Genomic DNA, 15,693 nt, shown 5'->3' with positions numbered 1-15,693 from the left:
CACCCCAACAGGCTTCACTAGTTGAGGGTCGCAAGGGGATAAATTAAATCGGTGTCTGCTGAACCCTTCAGATTCAGGGAGTAGAACGGAGAGGCAAGATGCTTGGCTTGGCTCGAGCACTTGGAGTGATTCTGAAACTGGCACTTGAAAATGTTTATTAAGGTATTTTACACCAGAGTGATTTAATAATGCTGAGCACACACGAAAATGCCAGAAGCAGGTTTGCGGCTAACTCGGATTATTAAACCCTCTTCATTACGGTCAGACAAGTAGTAGCGCAAGCCTGGATTTGACATCGGCACGGCGACGAGCCACAGTGCCCCAGGTCCCGGCTCGGTCACCCCAGGCCTGACTGCCACATGCACATGGGCTCTCCTCTCCAACCCCATCACTGCTGGTGCTCAAGAGGTTGGTTGTTTTTTTTTTAAAAAAAGAAAGCGACAGCAGGGGTACAATAGTAAAAAAAAAAACCTGAAACCTACACCTAGCAAAGGTCAGAGCAAAACTGCAGGCATAGCAAAACCAAATGCTATAAATTAGACGGGTCAATAATCTCTCTGTCCAAAGCACAACTGATGCAAAAAGGGTTAAAAGACCTGATGCAGTTAAATCCCCTGGCATACCCTCTTCACCTTTCTGCAATATTTAAAAGGTCAAGAAAGCAAGATGTAGATAAAACACAATAAAAAGGGGGAGATTTTGGATTCCCTTTCAAGCTTATTTTCGAGGCTGGCCTTGCTGGCCACTGTAGCTCAATTCGACTGTCTCTTCCTCGCACCCCCCACCTCAGAGAGCCACAGCTGTCAAGGTCTTGATAACAGCTCCATCATCCATCATATCCTTCCCTTTTGATCAACCACAGGAAAAGAATCTTAACACTTTAAAATATATTTCTAGAGAGGTCCGGATTTATTTCTCTCAAGAGTAGTTGTACGGGGGAATCTTGTGGAGTCTTTTTTTTCCCCCCCATTTCGGGAACTTGGAGCCTTAAACAGATTACAGCTGGCAAGCAGGCTTTCGGCTATTGTGCATGTGCCATTAGTTGGAGAGCTCAAACACCACATAAGGTTTTATAGGCCTTGCCTGGCTCCAGACAGACTAGGGCATGTGTAAGAAATGATTAGAGGTTACAAGGCTCCCTGAATTGCTTCTATCTCCACCACAAATGTTTCTACCTGCAAATCATCAAATTGACATGATTAGTACCACAATCTTTGCCCTAAACACTTTATTCGGAAAACATATCCTCATATCGCCATCCAATATAAGCAAGCAATGAAAAAACATTGATTTTCTGAGTCTTAGTTTTAGTCTTAGTTTTAACAAAATGTTTGCCAAAGCAGGTGTAAATCCTGAGCATTGTGTGAGAAAAGCTCATAAAAATGACAGTCTAGGCACTATTTTTATGCTTCACCACTTCACAAGGAAACATTAACAGACACCTGGCAATTTGCATTATTAATGAGTATCCAGGAGACCCTACAAATTCAAAACGCTGCTCCAAACCCATGTAGAGAAAATTCACATTGGAGAACAAAAAAAATACTGCCCTCTATATATTACAGGTTACACAGACTGCTCAGAAACAACTGCAGAAAAAAAGTGACAGATCAGTCACAGAGACGGCCTTTCATATGTGTACTGCTGGAAATGAATCACATCGGTCAAGGGTCCCCAGAGTTGGTCCGGGGGGTCGGTGTGTTTCTGTCCAACTGGACTCTTAAACGGAATCGGTTTATTGTCTTAATCAGAAAAATTACCAGCGTCTCCCAGTTCTTCAGGCCCTACTGCTTTAAAGAGAACTAAAAATCCTGCTGACATCCAATCCTAGTTCTGGAGGACTGGAGTATCTCCACCCCAAGGTTACATAGTGAAGTCAATATCTGAAGCCGAATGTGAGGTTCCTTAACTTATTAACCATGTGTAACAATCATTGTACACTTTATATCGCTCAACATTGCAGAATGAAAGATCAAGTTCATGGTCCCATGGCTAAATTTCAATAATAATTAAAGGTTAAATGTAACTGCTTTTAAGTTAAAGTAGGGAGCTGAATCAGCATGCATAGGCTGCAAAGGAACAAGTAAAGGTTTATTCTATGCTGGAAAGAAGAGACAGCCTTCTTCGGGTGTGAAGACACCTGAAGGCAGCTCCACCACCAAAATATTGTCTATTTTTTCTTTCAGCATGGAATAAACCTTTACTTCTTCCACTGCTTCTAAGTGATGACCTGTTGTAGAGACTAAAACTACTTTAAAAAGTGGCAATGTTAACATTAAAAACATGTCTGCATAAAATGCACAGGCTCACAGCTATTTTAAGGTTATTTAGCATAGCACCTAAATGTCCCTTAGAAACCACAGGTTTTTTATTCTAACCTGTAAAAGCACAATTCCATCTTTATGTACTGAAGTACAGAGCACGTGCTTTCTAAGAAAGAGCAAACAATTTGCTTCATTATTTGAGCTGTGAAACATCAATGAGCAGATCGTGCACAAGAGTACTTTCATAAAAAACGCCCTGGTGAAACACTGGCTCCATCTGTTAAAAATCTTTGCAAGGAATCATGCTTCCTCTCCCCTCAAACACATTTTTCCCCCAAACACTCACAAACTCCCCACTTTGAGTTTTTTTTACAAAACTTGGAGCATCAGCAATGGTTAAGCTTCAAACCATACTCAGTGTCATGCCTCTGCAGTGTGAAATCTGTAAAGATCGTTTGCTCCCAGAGTCTCCCTTCAGAGTTTCTAAAAATACGCAGAGCCACAGATTAAAAACAGACAATGAGCAACAGGAAGTGATTTTCAAGAAAGGTCAGCCTAAGATAACGGCAACGGCTTCCCTGCATGAAACCGAGACACGCCAGAGTGCCTCTTGATTGTTTTGATAGCCATTAGCCCCCAACTTCTTGTGCTAATGAAGCCAAATGCTTTTTGTCATAAAAGAGGAAGCTGGAGAAAAAAAAACAACATGTACAAGGATATTAACCCTTTGTTCACTGTCACAACTCTTGCAGCAAAACTACCACTCTCTGCACAGGACTGAAATCACCTCTGCAGTGATTTGGAGAATCATTTGGAAGAAATGTAATCTGGGAGAGCATGCAGCAGAGAAAGAGGGAATATTACCTATTTCCCCCATTCTTAACTCAAAAGCAATCAATAACATATGGAACTCGCATTTATTTTAAACAAACAGCCCCAAGCTCAGCACTAGACTCTCACGAGACTTGAATGCCAGTCTCGTGAACACTTTGCGACTAAACGCTCACTTTTTAAACCTGACAGTCAAGGTGGGCTAAAACAGGCAGGTGCCTTTGCGCTTGACCTTGACTGCTCAACTGGGATCGAAATAAAATAACCAGTGTCATGAACCATAATTCCTCAGGCACCTTCAGCCATCTGCTGTATACCGCCACTGTTTCCTACAGTAGATGCTCTCTTCATTAACACCTGCCACCTTAGCCACCTGTAAATAAGCCCACAACCTCAAAAGGCACCGCCCTGAAACTAACCAAGGGAGATTTCTTGGTATGCCACAGGAACTTCCAAACCAAGCAGATTCATAACCAACCTCCCTTCTTTATATACTATAACTACTGGGTTTGCGTGATCAAATCTCTCCGTACATGCTTTGAAATCAAGCTGCTAAATACGGCTACTTTCGAGTGAAAGAACGCGAAGCAAAAAACGCCACTTCAATTTTTTTATCAGGGTTTCTATTTTTAAATGTCATTACCTTAATTAAGCCCAAGGACAGTGCTAACCAGGATGGATTTTCAAACGGTGCGGCCCTCTTGTTACAAGTTTTTAAAGATAAAACCCAGTATTTTAGGTCAGCGATTACAGATTCTTTGATTTGCCGTGCAGATGGTATAAAACACTAAAGCGGCTGATACAATCTTTAAGAAACACTTCAAACAAGTCTTTACCGATAAATATATTCTGAAGAGCTGGACAGAGACCCAGACTCAAGTATGTCATCACTGAAACAGACTCTGGGAAAACGCAGGCTGTACCGATTTAACTGTCAAGCTGGTCCAGAGCTTGATGAACACATTAATTGCCTATGAGCTTGAACAGACAGAGCCCATTAGGAGACGAACAGGACAAAACCTGTTTCAGAAGGGCTAGCATCTCCAAAGATCCCACCAGCAGCCATGTGAGGTTTCCAGCATTTCCTATCATAGCTAAATGCATAGAAACAAAACTCCAGAAATTCTCCTGTTAACAAAACAGCACATAAAGCACAGCAATGAAAAATGTAGATTAAATGAGTATCAGTAGGGCGTCAGAATCAAAGCCTTTCTACGACCCCAGGTCCAGAACAGCATGGGCACAGAGCAGGACACTTCACAGCTGCCCTGCAATAGAGGGCGATAGCGTCTCCATACAGCTCCCTAGTTACGAACAGCAGCCAGACCCATCTGAAAGTTTTACCGAGTGTGCAGAACTGTGCCAGAGAGTCTGCTCTCAGCCCTGGGCACTGCAACCACCACCTATAAATATCCATTGCACTGGCACTGCCAAACTGACATCATCATGCAGCAACGCTGCAAGCCCTGTCGCGCTGACAAGAAGAGAAAGGAAAGCCCTAGGTGCCAGAATGACGTCCCAGAGAGAGAGGAGGAACGGGTCTCCATCCCCGCCTGGCCAGATTACTACAGCTGTTCTCTCTGGTTGGTTCGGCAGGTCCCGTTTTTAACTCGCAGGAGAAACGGAGCTAACACTCCCCCCCTTCCTTCCCAGCACAGCTCAGCACAACGAACTCCGGCTCCCCCAGTGAGAGCGCAGCTTCATCAACACAGTGTTAACTAGGTGCAAGTTCACGCAGGACCGTTCTCTGGAAGATCTGAACATTGAACGAGTGGTTTTCTTTTTCCTGTAACTCAGACCGCCAGGCTACTTAAGCAGAACTTACACCCCGCCCCTCTCCTGCCTGGCACCTTCTCGGAAGCGGTCCGGGGAAGACCAGGCGCAGACCCCTGCCTCACATGTGACACCGCGCTCGGGAGGGTGACCTGGCCACAAGGCGGACGGGTGACCCAAAAAGCTCTTACCAGACCACTCCGAAAGCTCCGTATCCGATGGGCCTGTCCGGCTCGATGTCCAGCTGCTGCTGCGGCAGGTGGTGCGAATGCGGGTGGTGGTGGTGCGCTTTGACGGCCGCGGCCTGCACCTGAGCCGGGGCCGCGGCGGCCGCCGGGCCGGGGGCCTGTCCCGGAGCCGGCGAGGGGAAGTAGGGCTGCTGGCTGGGGTTGAGCATCACCGCCGCGGCGGCCGCGGCAGCGGCGGCGGCGGCGGCCGTGGTGGAGGCGTGCTGCTGCTGCACCGGGTGCACGGCGGCGGCCGAGCCCGGGTGCAGGTGGTGCTGGCCGGCGTGGTGGTGGTGGAGGTGCGGGGGAGGCAGGTGCTGGAGCTGGTGGTGGTGGTGGTGCGGGTGTTGCGCCGAGGCGCCGCCGTTGTACGCGGCCATCATTTTTGCGGCGCTGGTAGCCGTGGTCCCGCACAGAGCCATTCAACTCCGCCGACAAACGACAAGCCGGGAAGAAAAGCCACCCCTCTCCTTCCTTCTTTTTGTAGTATTTTCGTGTGTGTGTGTGTTGGTTTTTAAATTTTGTTGACGAAAAAAATAAAAGTAGGGTGAGTGGAGAGCAGGGAAGAGGGGAGAGGGGGCGAGAGGGGACGAGAGGGTGGTCAGACGGGCATTGGGCTGTCACCCCACCAGGCACGGCACGGAAGGAAAAAGAAAATCCAAAAATAAAAAAAAAAGTGAGGAAAATAAATTAAATAAGCTCGAGCCCCGCCATCGCTTGTCTGAGAGGACGGCTCACTCTCCCCGGCACCTCATCTCCATGCAGGAGGGGCCTGACCCACTTCCCGGGGTAGGGGCGACTTGTCCCGGCTCCGGCCCAGCAGCGTCCCGGCCGGGGGGACAGCGGCAGCGAGGACACACACTTGCCGTGCCCGGCCTCCAGGAGATAGCGCGCACACACACACACGCCAACAACAACAACAACAAAAGAGGATGATTAAATTCTCAAAACGGTATACTCCTCCGGCGGGGAACGACCCGTTTCTCTCTCCCCCCCCCACCCTCCCACCCCAACAATGCACAGACGCAACGGCCTTCAACACTCCCTCATTGTGGACGCCGGGGTACCCCCTCTCTCTCTCACTCCTCCAGGGGGGCAGGATCTCGCCCGTCTCAGGGCACGAAACAGCCGGGCTCCCGGATCACACGGGGTGGGGGGCAATCATCTTTTTAATTTCCTCATTTTTGACTCCTTTGGATCAAACCCCCCACCGCCACCACCGCCGCCTCCTCCTCCTCTCCTCCTCCTACAGCCGCACTTGTGCACCAGACAGCTGCGCGCAGTTTCAGAAGTTGGGAGGATGGATGTTCTTGGCTTGCCGGTCTCGGAGAGAGCTGGTTTTCGCCCCGCTTTTATTTCTCGTTTAGATTTCGTGCTGGGGGTGCCGGGGTTGTCGCTGTTGTTGTTGTTGTTGTTGTTCCTCTTGGAGACACAAAACCAGAATTGCACAGCAGCAAATCCGACAGCGGGGTCTGTTGTTGAAGGCAAGCCGAGAAGATGGGGTTTGGCTGAGACTGAGTCGGGCGGCGGGGGGGGGGGGGACAGCCGGCCTGGAGGCTCTCCCTCGCTCACCCTATCTCTTCTCCCCCCGTTACTGTGTTTTTTTTAAAACGACGGCGATTTCCGCGCCCCCGTGTTTCCAGAAATCCGGATCATTTTCGTGAATAACCCCCCCTCCAGGTCTCTCGCCCTGGCTGCGAAGGAAAAGCGAGTCTTCCCCAGGCACGGAACAGTCAACTTATCTTTTCCATGGGCGTCCAGTTCTGCCGGCTTTGCTAAGCCTGTCTGCCCCCCCCACACCGCTTTCACAGCATGAAAACAAAAGTAACCTCCCTCCCGAAAAATTTTTTTTTAAAATTCAAATAAAACACACCCCAGGCCGGCTCCGCCGTAGAAACAAAAACAAACCGCCACACTCCCGTCTCCCCTGCGCCGGACAGAGCGCTAGCTGCACTGAGGAAGACACGCGCCGCCTAAGGTTCGGGCGACCCGCCCACTGCTCGCGTCATCGGCGCCTCGCAGCCAATAAGAGGGCAGGCTGGGAACACCGTGACTTGTGACAGCCAATAGGTGTGCCTCCTCCGCGACGAGGCGGCTGAGTGACAGGGCCGAGAGATTTAAATCGCTCGAAACAGCCGCCATTGTGGCTCAAGGCGACCCGTGCGGAGCGCTACCTCGCCTGCCACCCCGTGGATCCAAAATGGCAGGCGGAGTGAGCGCAGTTTCAATACGTCATGGACGAGACTGTACACCAATCATTGAACGCCAAGGGCAGAGTTTTCCTGTCTCAGTCAGATTAGCCAATCGTTGTTGACGCAGCCAGACGAGACTGGGGTTTTCGCTCGGTCACGGCTAGCTGTTGAAGGCGTGCTGTATAGGGATTTTAAAATCTTAATCGTCTGGTTACCTGCACCGCGGCCTTGTTTTCTAAAGGCAGAGAAGGGGCCTTTATGAGAAAATATAATTAAAACGCCGAATTCCTCTGCGTATACAAAAGATGATGCGCCCCACACGCGAGGTCTACTTAATAAGAGCAAGTGCGTGTTGGCGCCCCCTGGTGTCCACGGTTTGTCATGGCAGTGAATGGTAATACACAGTAAATTGTATCGGGTCATCCCGGGTTCATTAAGGAGTACTACCACGAACAGGTGTTTGCAAGGAGTTGCCTTGCAAACAAATAAAAGCTCCACTTCTCCTCTTGTGTTCTGGTTGCAGATAAACCACAAATTCCCCAGTTGCGTTATGTTTATGTGAAGAGACCATTACCATCTCATTGCAAGCATGCCTTCTCATTAAAACAGACCACTGGGTCCGTTGAAATGGACCCCATGCATTGAAAGAGGGAGGCAGTCACAGGGTTAGTCCTTCAAAAATATTCTAACACATCATTGCAGGAAAACACTCGGACCTGCATTAAAATTCCACACAGTGGAAGTGTTGGCACTATCAGTAGGGAATAAATGGCAGAATACATTAGCTTTATTGCACAGCCTTACTGTGTATCCAAAAGAGTTGTGCTACTGTAGAAAATAAAGGCACCCCTATAGATTTCTGAAGCCCTGAGTAGGTCTCTTGGTAGAGCATGACGCCCATAATCTCAGGGTAGTGGGTTTGTGTCCCATGTCAGGTGTAAGGTTCTCTAATAACCCATACCAGGCAGCAGCAGTATGGGGCGGGGTTGGTGGCGGAGGGTCACATATCCATGACAACGGCAACAACATCACACTGTCTGCGCGGAAGAGAGGCCTGGCGATCTACTTCCGTATCCTCCCATGAAAGCTCTGTGGATAGTGACGGTGGACCTGTCTGTAGGGTAGCCATGAGTCAATACTGAGTTGACAACCATAGATTTCTGAACAACAAACACCGTCTCTCTGGTTGTCTGGCTAGTCATTACAGGAGGATTCCTTCAGGAGTGGTAAGGTGAGGAATCCATGACAAAGTAAGAATAAATATGAGGGAAAATACCCCGGTCATATTTTGCAATCCCTCTGACAACAAAACCTAACGAAAAGAGCATTACTTCACAACATCACAAGGTGGTAGGCGCAGAAAAAGATTGAGACGTTTCGTTATTGGATGTGACATGTCGCATTAGCATGAAAACTACATATTAATTCGTTTTTTTTTGAGGGGGGGGGGGGGGTTAGATTACTGGGTTGCGAGATTTAGCAGTGGTGTGAAGGCAAATGGGCTACCTTCCTGCCGCTGGTGTGTTCAAATATCGAACGAGCCGCCCAGCTGCTCTCTCCTGGTCAGCGTTTTGCGGTAACGTGAGTGCGCGGGCACCAGCTGCGCATTCCACGTCACGAGACTGAAGTTCAGGCTCTCGGCCGTGTTGTGCGGGACGCGCTCTCCCTCTTTTTTTCCAGCCGTCAACAGTTACCCTTCTCCCCTCTCTCTCGGTAGAACAAGTTGCGATGCGAAGGCCTCTGCCGAGGTGGCCCGCCGATGCTCACACAAGCCCCACGCTGACACATCGACTCAAGATCACTGCGATCAGCTCCGTGCACGCCAGGACCCAGCCCATGTGTTTCTGCTTGAACAATAACAGCTGAGGTCCGGCAGGAATGGAGTCTCCGTGGGAGGTCTATTATGACCTGATCAGGGGTGTGGAGTCGCAGGAGATGGATATAGGCCTGCAAGGTCTTTGTCCGAAGCCCGGAGTCCTGTGCCTGTATACATCTGCCATCAAACTGCTTTTGTCCTCCCTGTGTTCCTTCCTGCCACCAACCGGGAACAGTTTAGCAACTTACAGAAAGAGTTCTGATGTCACACATACTGGAAAACAAAGGCTGCTGAATTTTCTTTTTTCGCCCTGCTCAGTCAGTAGGAAACAACGGAGATGCACCAGACTTTTAATCCTATTATCCTCTCTAATAATAACAGTGATAATAATTCCAGGCATTTTGTGTGATGCTTTTCACCTCTAAGGGTTTCCAAATAGCATTTTACTGTACATACAGGGGGGAACCCAGTTCATCTCACATTGAAGCATTCTTCCCAAATACCCCCCTGGCCTTTACTAATCATGGCCTCCTAATAACCCCCCTCTCTGAACTGGCTTCATCATTCTGCTCTCCTCCCCACTGAGAGCTGGTGTGTGGGGAGAGTACTGGTGCATCATCCAGGTGGGGCTGCACACTGGTGGTGGTGGAGGGGATCCCCATGACCTGAAAAGCGCTTTGAGTGGAGTGTCCAGAAAACTATATATAAGCATAATTGTAATAATTATTATTACATGCCTACGATGGGTCTCTGTTGGTGATTAAATTCACTGTGTTGTGCATTATTCATTCATTATTCAGGTATAACATTTTTTCACTGGAAGAGTCAGAACACCCTTGATAGATGACATTCAAAGATTTTTCCTTCAGTGCAGACTCTGGTCAACTTGGCCTAAATTCCCAGATCTTCCTAAACCGTTCCCGTTTTCAAGTGCACACTGTGGGTTTCGGAAAACCCGAGAGCAAAAAAGACTTTGAAACCCAGGCTTCTGGTACCACTTACGCCAGAGATCTGCAGCCCAAAGAAATTATTTTTTTTTCTAGTCTTGAGATGCACTAATTATCAACAATTAATTCATCCCCAGCTCAACCTTGAAATAAGAGCACTGTCCTCTTTAACGCAAAGCCTGCTTTCCCTGTGTGCTTGGAGCCTGCTCCAGAAACACTGCCTCAGTCCCACTCTCGTCGGCTGGGGCAGTGGGGTTCTGTGGCTCCTGCACTGATTTATACACTGGAGCGAAAGAGGCTCGCCGATAATCAGGAGAGTGGCACAGGCGTAAAAGACAAGGTGATAAATTATCCGAATAATGGCATCGACCTTTACTTGTGCGCCTCTTAATTACCTTAATTAATGATTCCTCTTGACGAGGGTAAATTGGGTCACAGTGTTCTCGTAGCATTGGAGCGCATTCCTCTGGACTCCCAACCCTATCACCATTGCATATTTCACTTTCAGATATAAGTTGTTTCCCAAAGGAACTCCTAACACCACTGTAATCACCATAGAAGGAACTCCTGTAAAGTAAGAATCCTTTCTATGAATCACCCCTATCAAGCACTGTAAGCCATCTATACTTTACAAAGTAAATTACTGGCATAGCACATGATTTGTTAAATTTCAATGTCATTTTCTTTTAACAGGCATTTTATATATTGGCAGAATATGTGGTGCATTTACTCTATTTGTTTGTTAAAGCACATAATCTGGTGTTTATTCTTTTCCTTGGACAAAAATATAACCGTCAGAGTGTCGTGCATTCTGCAGGTACAGTATACAAATGCATATGAATTGTCATATTAACAGCAAAACTTCAGAAGCCTGAATTTCTTCATTCATCGTTTAAATATGTCATACATCAACAATTAAATGAGGGGTCTGAAATCAATAAGTAATTGTGGTGTGTGTTTAAATTATAGGAATTAGGGGGAGATGAATCAGATGCTCTTACCCAGTTAGGCTGGGGTTGGTATGGTGTTGACCAGGGCTCAGTGAGGAGGGGACTTCCCTGGCAAACAGCACCTTGCCTATTGATTCAGTTTCACCTCATTCATAAGGAACCCCATTAATCATTTCCTGCTTTTAGTATCAGATTGGTTTTCATTTAATTACCTTTCTTCCGGCCACAAGCCTGGAATATTTTAGACCGCCTGAGTTTGGCATTTTACTTCTGATGCCTCCTCTGCTGGCAAATCCATCAGCTCATTCTGCAGGTCCAAGCCCCTCCATCTCTGTGCTCTGCTCAGGCGCGCTGTCAAGTAGAAAAAAGTGAGTTTGGATTTGACCGTTCAATCATATTGGACTCCAGGGGCACTCGAATCCCATGTGAAGGAGCTGCTGGTTTTTATATTCCTGTTGCAATGTGCTTTGTTACTGAATGTTCTAATTTCATTCTTTAATTAGGCAAATTAAGCGTTGTTTCCAGGTGGTATAAAGTCAGACTTAGTGGCAGACATGGTCCCAGGAACCAGATACTGTACACTCTCCCATATTACAGATGTATCAGGTTATATGCAGTGTATGCAATACAAGAGGTAAGTGTATTGTGTATTGTATTGTGAGGTGTAAAACCACTCAGCAAAGTGTAGTAAAGCACAGAGAAATCATGGTAAACAGTGTAGATTTCAGATATACACAATCCTGTAAAGCCATGCAAATTTACAGTAGGAAGTATTTCACAAGGTGCATACTGTACAGCTTTTATACAATTAATACTCACAGGAAGCATTTAGGTTCTTCTAGTGTCTTCTGCACCTCTCACTAAATATAATAGTCATGCATATGTCATTCATCAATTTCCCTTCGGGATCAATAAAGTCCTATCTATCTATCTCAACCCAATTCAAACTGCCGAAACTCAGAAAAGGGTTAAAGATCTCTTGCATTGCCATGTGTTAGTGGCACACTTTCCAAAGACAGCATGGCTCTTGTCTGAAGACTGGTACTGTAATAAAAAGGCTCAGATTAATACAGAAGATTTACAACTGGAACTCAGTCAAAGGGGCCCCTCCGATCTGCTTGCCCATAGAGGCATTTAAGGCATGCACGCAGGAGTACTGCTCAACACATCCTGCATGTAAGACATCAAGTCCAGCTACATGAGCATAAAGATGATTACATTTCTCTCTACATGCCTCAGAAATGGCCTGTTCCGCAGTGACCCAGATCATTACAGACTGGAGCTCCAGGAGCATTGCTTGGAGCAACCGAAATGAAAGGAGGAAAACAGAAAAACTCACTGCCAGGGTTGAAACGATAAACTGTGGAGCTATTCCTCCTGCAATCCTAAGATTACAGCCCCTAGCCTAGTATTAATTTTCCTCAGGAGCCCCTCAGAACTGAATTTCGCATGCTCGTGTTTCATCCCAGATGCCTTTCAACCTTCAGTACTTTTGGTTTTGAAGGCTATCAAAGTCACTTATGGAGTCTTATGCTCTGCAACCTCTGCTGTACGTATCACATACTGAGGGCACAGAGAAAAATAGAGGACTTGTGCACATGGCTAGTCCCATGCTTTATCTTTAGTCGGTCCTAATCCTGATCAAACTGTATTATGCCTGTGACTCCGACGTGCTGAGGACCCAGCCTGTGGCCTATGTCCCCTGAGTGCAGCATTGGAAAGCCATGTAAGAGAGTTTAGCACAAAATCAGTGCTGCACGAAATCACCTCAAAACGCCGCATAGCAGTTTCATGCACCAGATCCCACTCCTGCCAGCGTTACGGCTTCTGAACGCCAGCATTTTGAGAAAGCGAGCCCAGAGCATAGACTGACCACTCTAGTGGGCGCTGCTCGCCAGAGCAAAGTGGGTGGCGGGCCGGCCGCGGAGGTCCACATGCCTGACCAGCAGCCCGACAGCTGTGCCGGCTCTTGCTTTGGGCGGGGTGGTCAGCGAGGTCAACCGCATTTCACAGCTGACTGACAAACTTCGTCTCTGCATCTGTGTTAACAACAGCAACATGGGGCTTCACAGGGAGTCTGCTAGCGCTATGATGTTCATGTCTTAGTATTTCCCTGGGCACTATCGCTACAGTGGAAGGTATATGTTGTATATACCTTTATATACCTTATACACCAGCTTTCATTCAATGGACATATTATAAAGTTTTTACATGATTAGTTAAGACGTATATTGGGGGCAAAACTTCATCAGGTGGCAGGAAAAGGTTATTTTTAACTTCTACTCTCGCCCTGTTATTCTGGTCCCTGGGGCTGCTTCTGAAGTTGTCGCACTGGTGTGTGATTTCATTTTGTTGGTCTACGTCTCTGTACCATGGGGGAGGTCAAAGAAATGCAAAAGTATTCATGCTTGCTTATTCTGTCCTTACGAAGAGCGCTGTGGAGGAATCAATGTGGTTTATTGATTAACTGAAATGTACATCACTGCAGAGATTGCTTCATTTCGTCTTCACCAGAGTCACATGCAGGGCTTGGTACAATACCTCCAGGTAATTCTGTTACAGTGCAGCTGAAGCTAGTTGCTCGGTGACATTTATTTTTTGCAACCCCCATGCATTTTCCTACCGCAACGGTGTCTGAACTGTGATGTACACATACTGTGCTGGATTTGAGTCCTTCAGCTGTAGTGCGTGATGCACTGCTTCTATAATTTATGCTATTCTTTTTGCATGCATAATATTCCCACTTGATTTAGTGTTTGCCAGAATAAATTCACCCTGAAGCCCAGAGAAGGGAAGGGGAGGGGGGGAGGAGAGGGAGGGTGATGATTGTAATGGAAATCCCAACTTTTCGTTTAGCTGCTACAGATTCGAAAAATTGCACCCCAGCCGGGAATAACCTGCAGCAGTACAAGGTGTATACTAGACTAGAGAGAGCAAAAAGCAAGGCTAGGGTGATGAAATGATTTAAAAAGTGTCAGTCATCCTTCCTGTTTGTTCGTAAATTTATAATCTGTTTAATTTTCCTTCCAGAGACTTGAAACCTCTACAGAAGAACATAAGGCTACAAGGAAAAGAAGGTCATTTAGCCCACTGAGCTCATTAAGTAACTGATTGATCTGAGGATCTCATCCAGCCATTTCCTGGAAGAAGCCAGGGTATTGCTTTTGACAACATGGGTAGGTAGCTTGCTCCATTCCCCCACACGCCTTTGGGTAAATCAGTGCTCTACTTACTTTTTTTTTATTTTTGCAAACAACCAATCCTGTCATCCCATTTTGTCACTCTTGCCACCACCTGCGTTCACGCTGTGCGAGCCCCACAGAGCCCGCTGCAGAGTGAGCATTGAATCCAGTACTGAAACAGCTCTCACACTATACCAATGCACGCTCACAAGCATCCAGCATGCCACAGGAGGTCCAGTGGCACAGCAGACTGGAGGTGCCCTGGCCCACGCAGGCCTGCTCAATGCTCAGTCCTTCTGGCACTGCCAGGTGGGCAGTCAAAGTTACCTTTAGCTCATAACAGAGCCTAATTGGGGGGCTCCAATTGTGTTGCAAACATTAGCTGATTCAGCCAAGCAAGAGACACACTGAATTATTACACTCGTGGGGCGTGAAGCAGGGTAGCAGTGTTGTACAGGGGTCAGGGCATCTGGGCTTGTAACTGGAAGGTTGTGGGTTCAAATCCCAGGTGAGATGCTGCTGCTGGACCCTTTGAGCAAAGGTACCCAAATTGCTCCAGGAAGACACCCAGCGGTGCAAGTGGGTGCAAATGAAAGTTGCTTTGGATAAAAGTGTTGGACAAATGAGTAAAAGAGAAGGAAAAACAGCATCCCTTGAGCAAAGGATGCCTGGGCATGGAAACTGTGGTCAGAGCTGTAACAGAAAGCAGATAGTGAACATGCACACATTAAATATATTGGGCATACGGTGGAGGATGAGGAAGACAGTTTGAGTGACCTAAATACAGCCCATTTAGCACCGTTCTGCAGTCTGCAGGCGAGCTGATCAATCAGTGTACTCAATTGTAGAGTGCTGTACATAACAGAGATTAATAAACAAGACAGGGCAATCCAGGATCCCATGTTTTAATTAGTGCAACCCACTAGTGCACTGGAGGCAGAGAGCTGCTCGGTAGCTCCAGAAACTCCACACGCCCACTTCCAGCACGGCTGAGAACGTTATTAAAATGAATCAATCACGGTCAATTTGAGCGCAAAGGAAATCTGAAAGACGTGCCTCTTAAAAGTGATTTGCTAATCTGATGTTCTTTTATCTCTACCTCGGAGCGTTCCGCTTCACAACCTCATTTGCTGAATCCCTGGCTTATTCTTCATTCATTTTCTTTTCCCCAGTGAAAATGTGAAAATGCTCTTGGTGATTGGATTGTATGTCCCCCAGTAAACACTAAAGTTGCTGTGTGTAACCTGTTCTATGAGTTAGACCTGTGATAAGAAGGTTGCTTCGCCAACATGTAAGAGAGGTTAGTTTTGACATTCCAATAAAAGGTTGACAGACCACTAGAAGATTGTATTGGACCACCAGTTAACTCCATAGGTCACTGGTGCCCAGTCCTGGTCCTGGAGGGCTGGGTAGTGTGTCTCCAGGTTTTCCATGTCCCCTTAAAGCAGTCTGCACTGAAAACCTCGAGACAAGATTCCTCCAGGATCAGAATTGGGGATCCCTGCCCTAGC

General features: G+C 47.2%; 1 protein-coding gene across 1 annotated transcript in view; it reads right to left on the bottom strand.

Annotated features, from left to right (window-relative positions):
- Window positions 1–5,661, bottom strand: part of nlk2 (nemo-like kinase, type 2) — a 56,010-nt gene extending 50,349 nt beyond the window's left edge. Inside the window, exon 1 of the mRNA XM_088906792.1 lies at window positions 5,060–5,661. Coding sequence (XP_088762918.1) covers window positions 5,060–5,517 — 458 coding nt within the window. The 5' untranslated portion in view covers window positions 5,518–5,661. The remainder of the gene's footprint in view (window positions 1–5,059) is intronic.
- Between the last annotated feature and the right edge of the window lie 10,032 nt (window positions 5,662–15,693).

The sequence above is a fragment of the Atractosteus spatula genome, chromosome 27 (genome assembly GCF_055471065.1).
Source record: "Atractosteus spatula isolate fAtrSpa1 chromosome 27, fAtrSpa1.hap1, whole genome shotgun sequence".
NCBI lineage: Eukaryota > Metazoa > Chordata > Actinopteri > Semionotiformes > Lepisosteidae > Atractosteus > Atractosteus spatula.
Note: the sequence above shows the minus strand (reverse complement) of the source record. Positions and strands in the feature narration are given on the sequence as shown.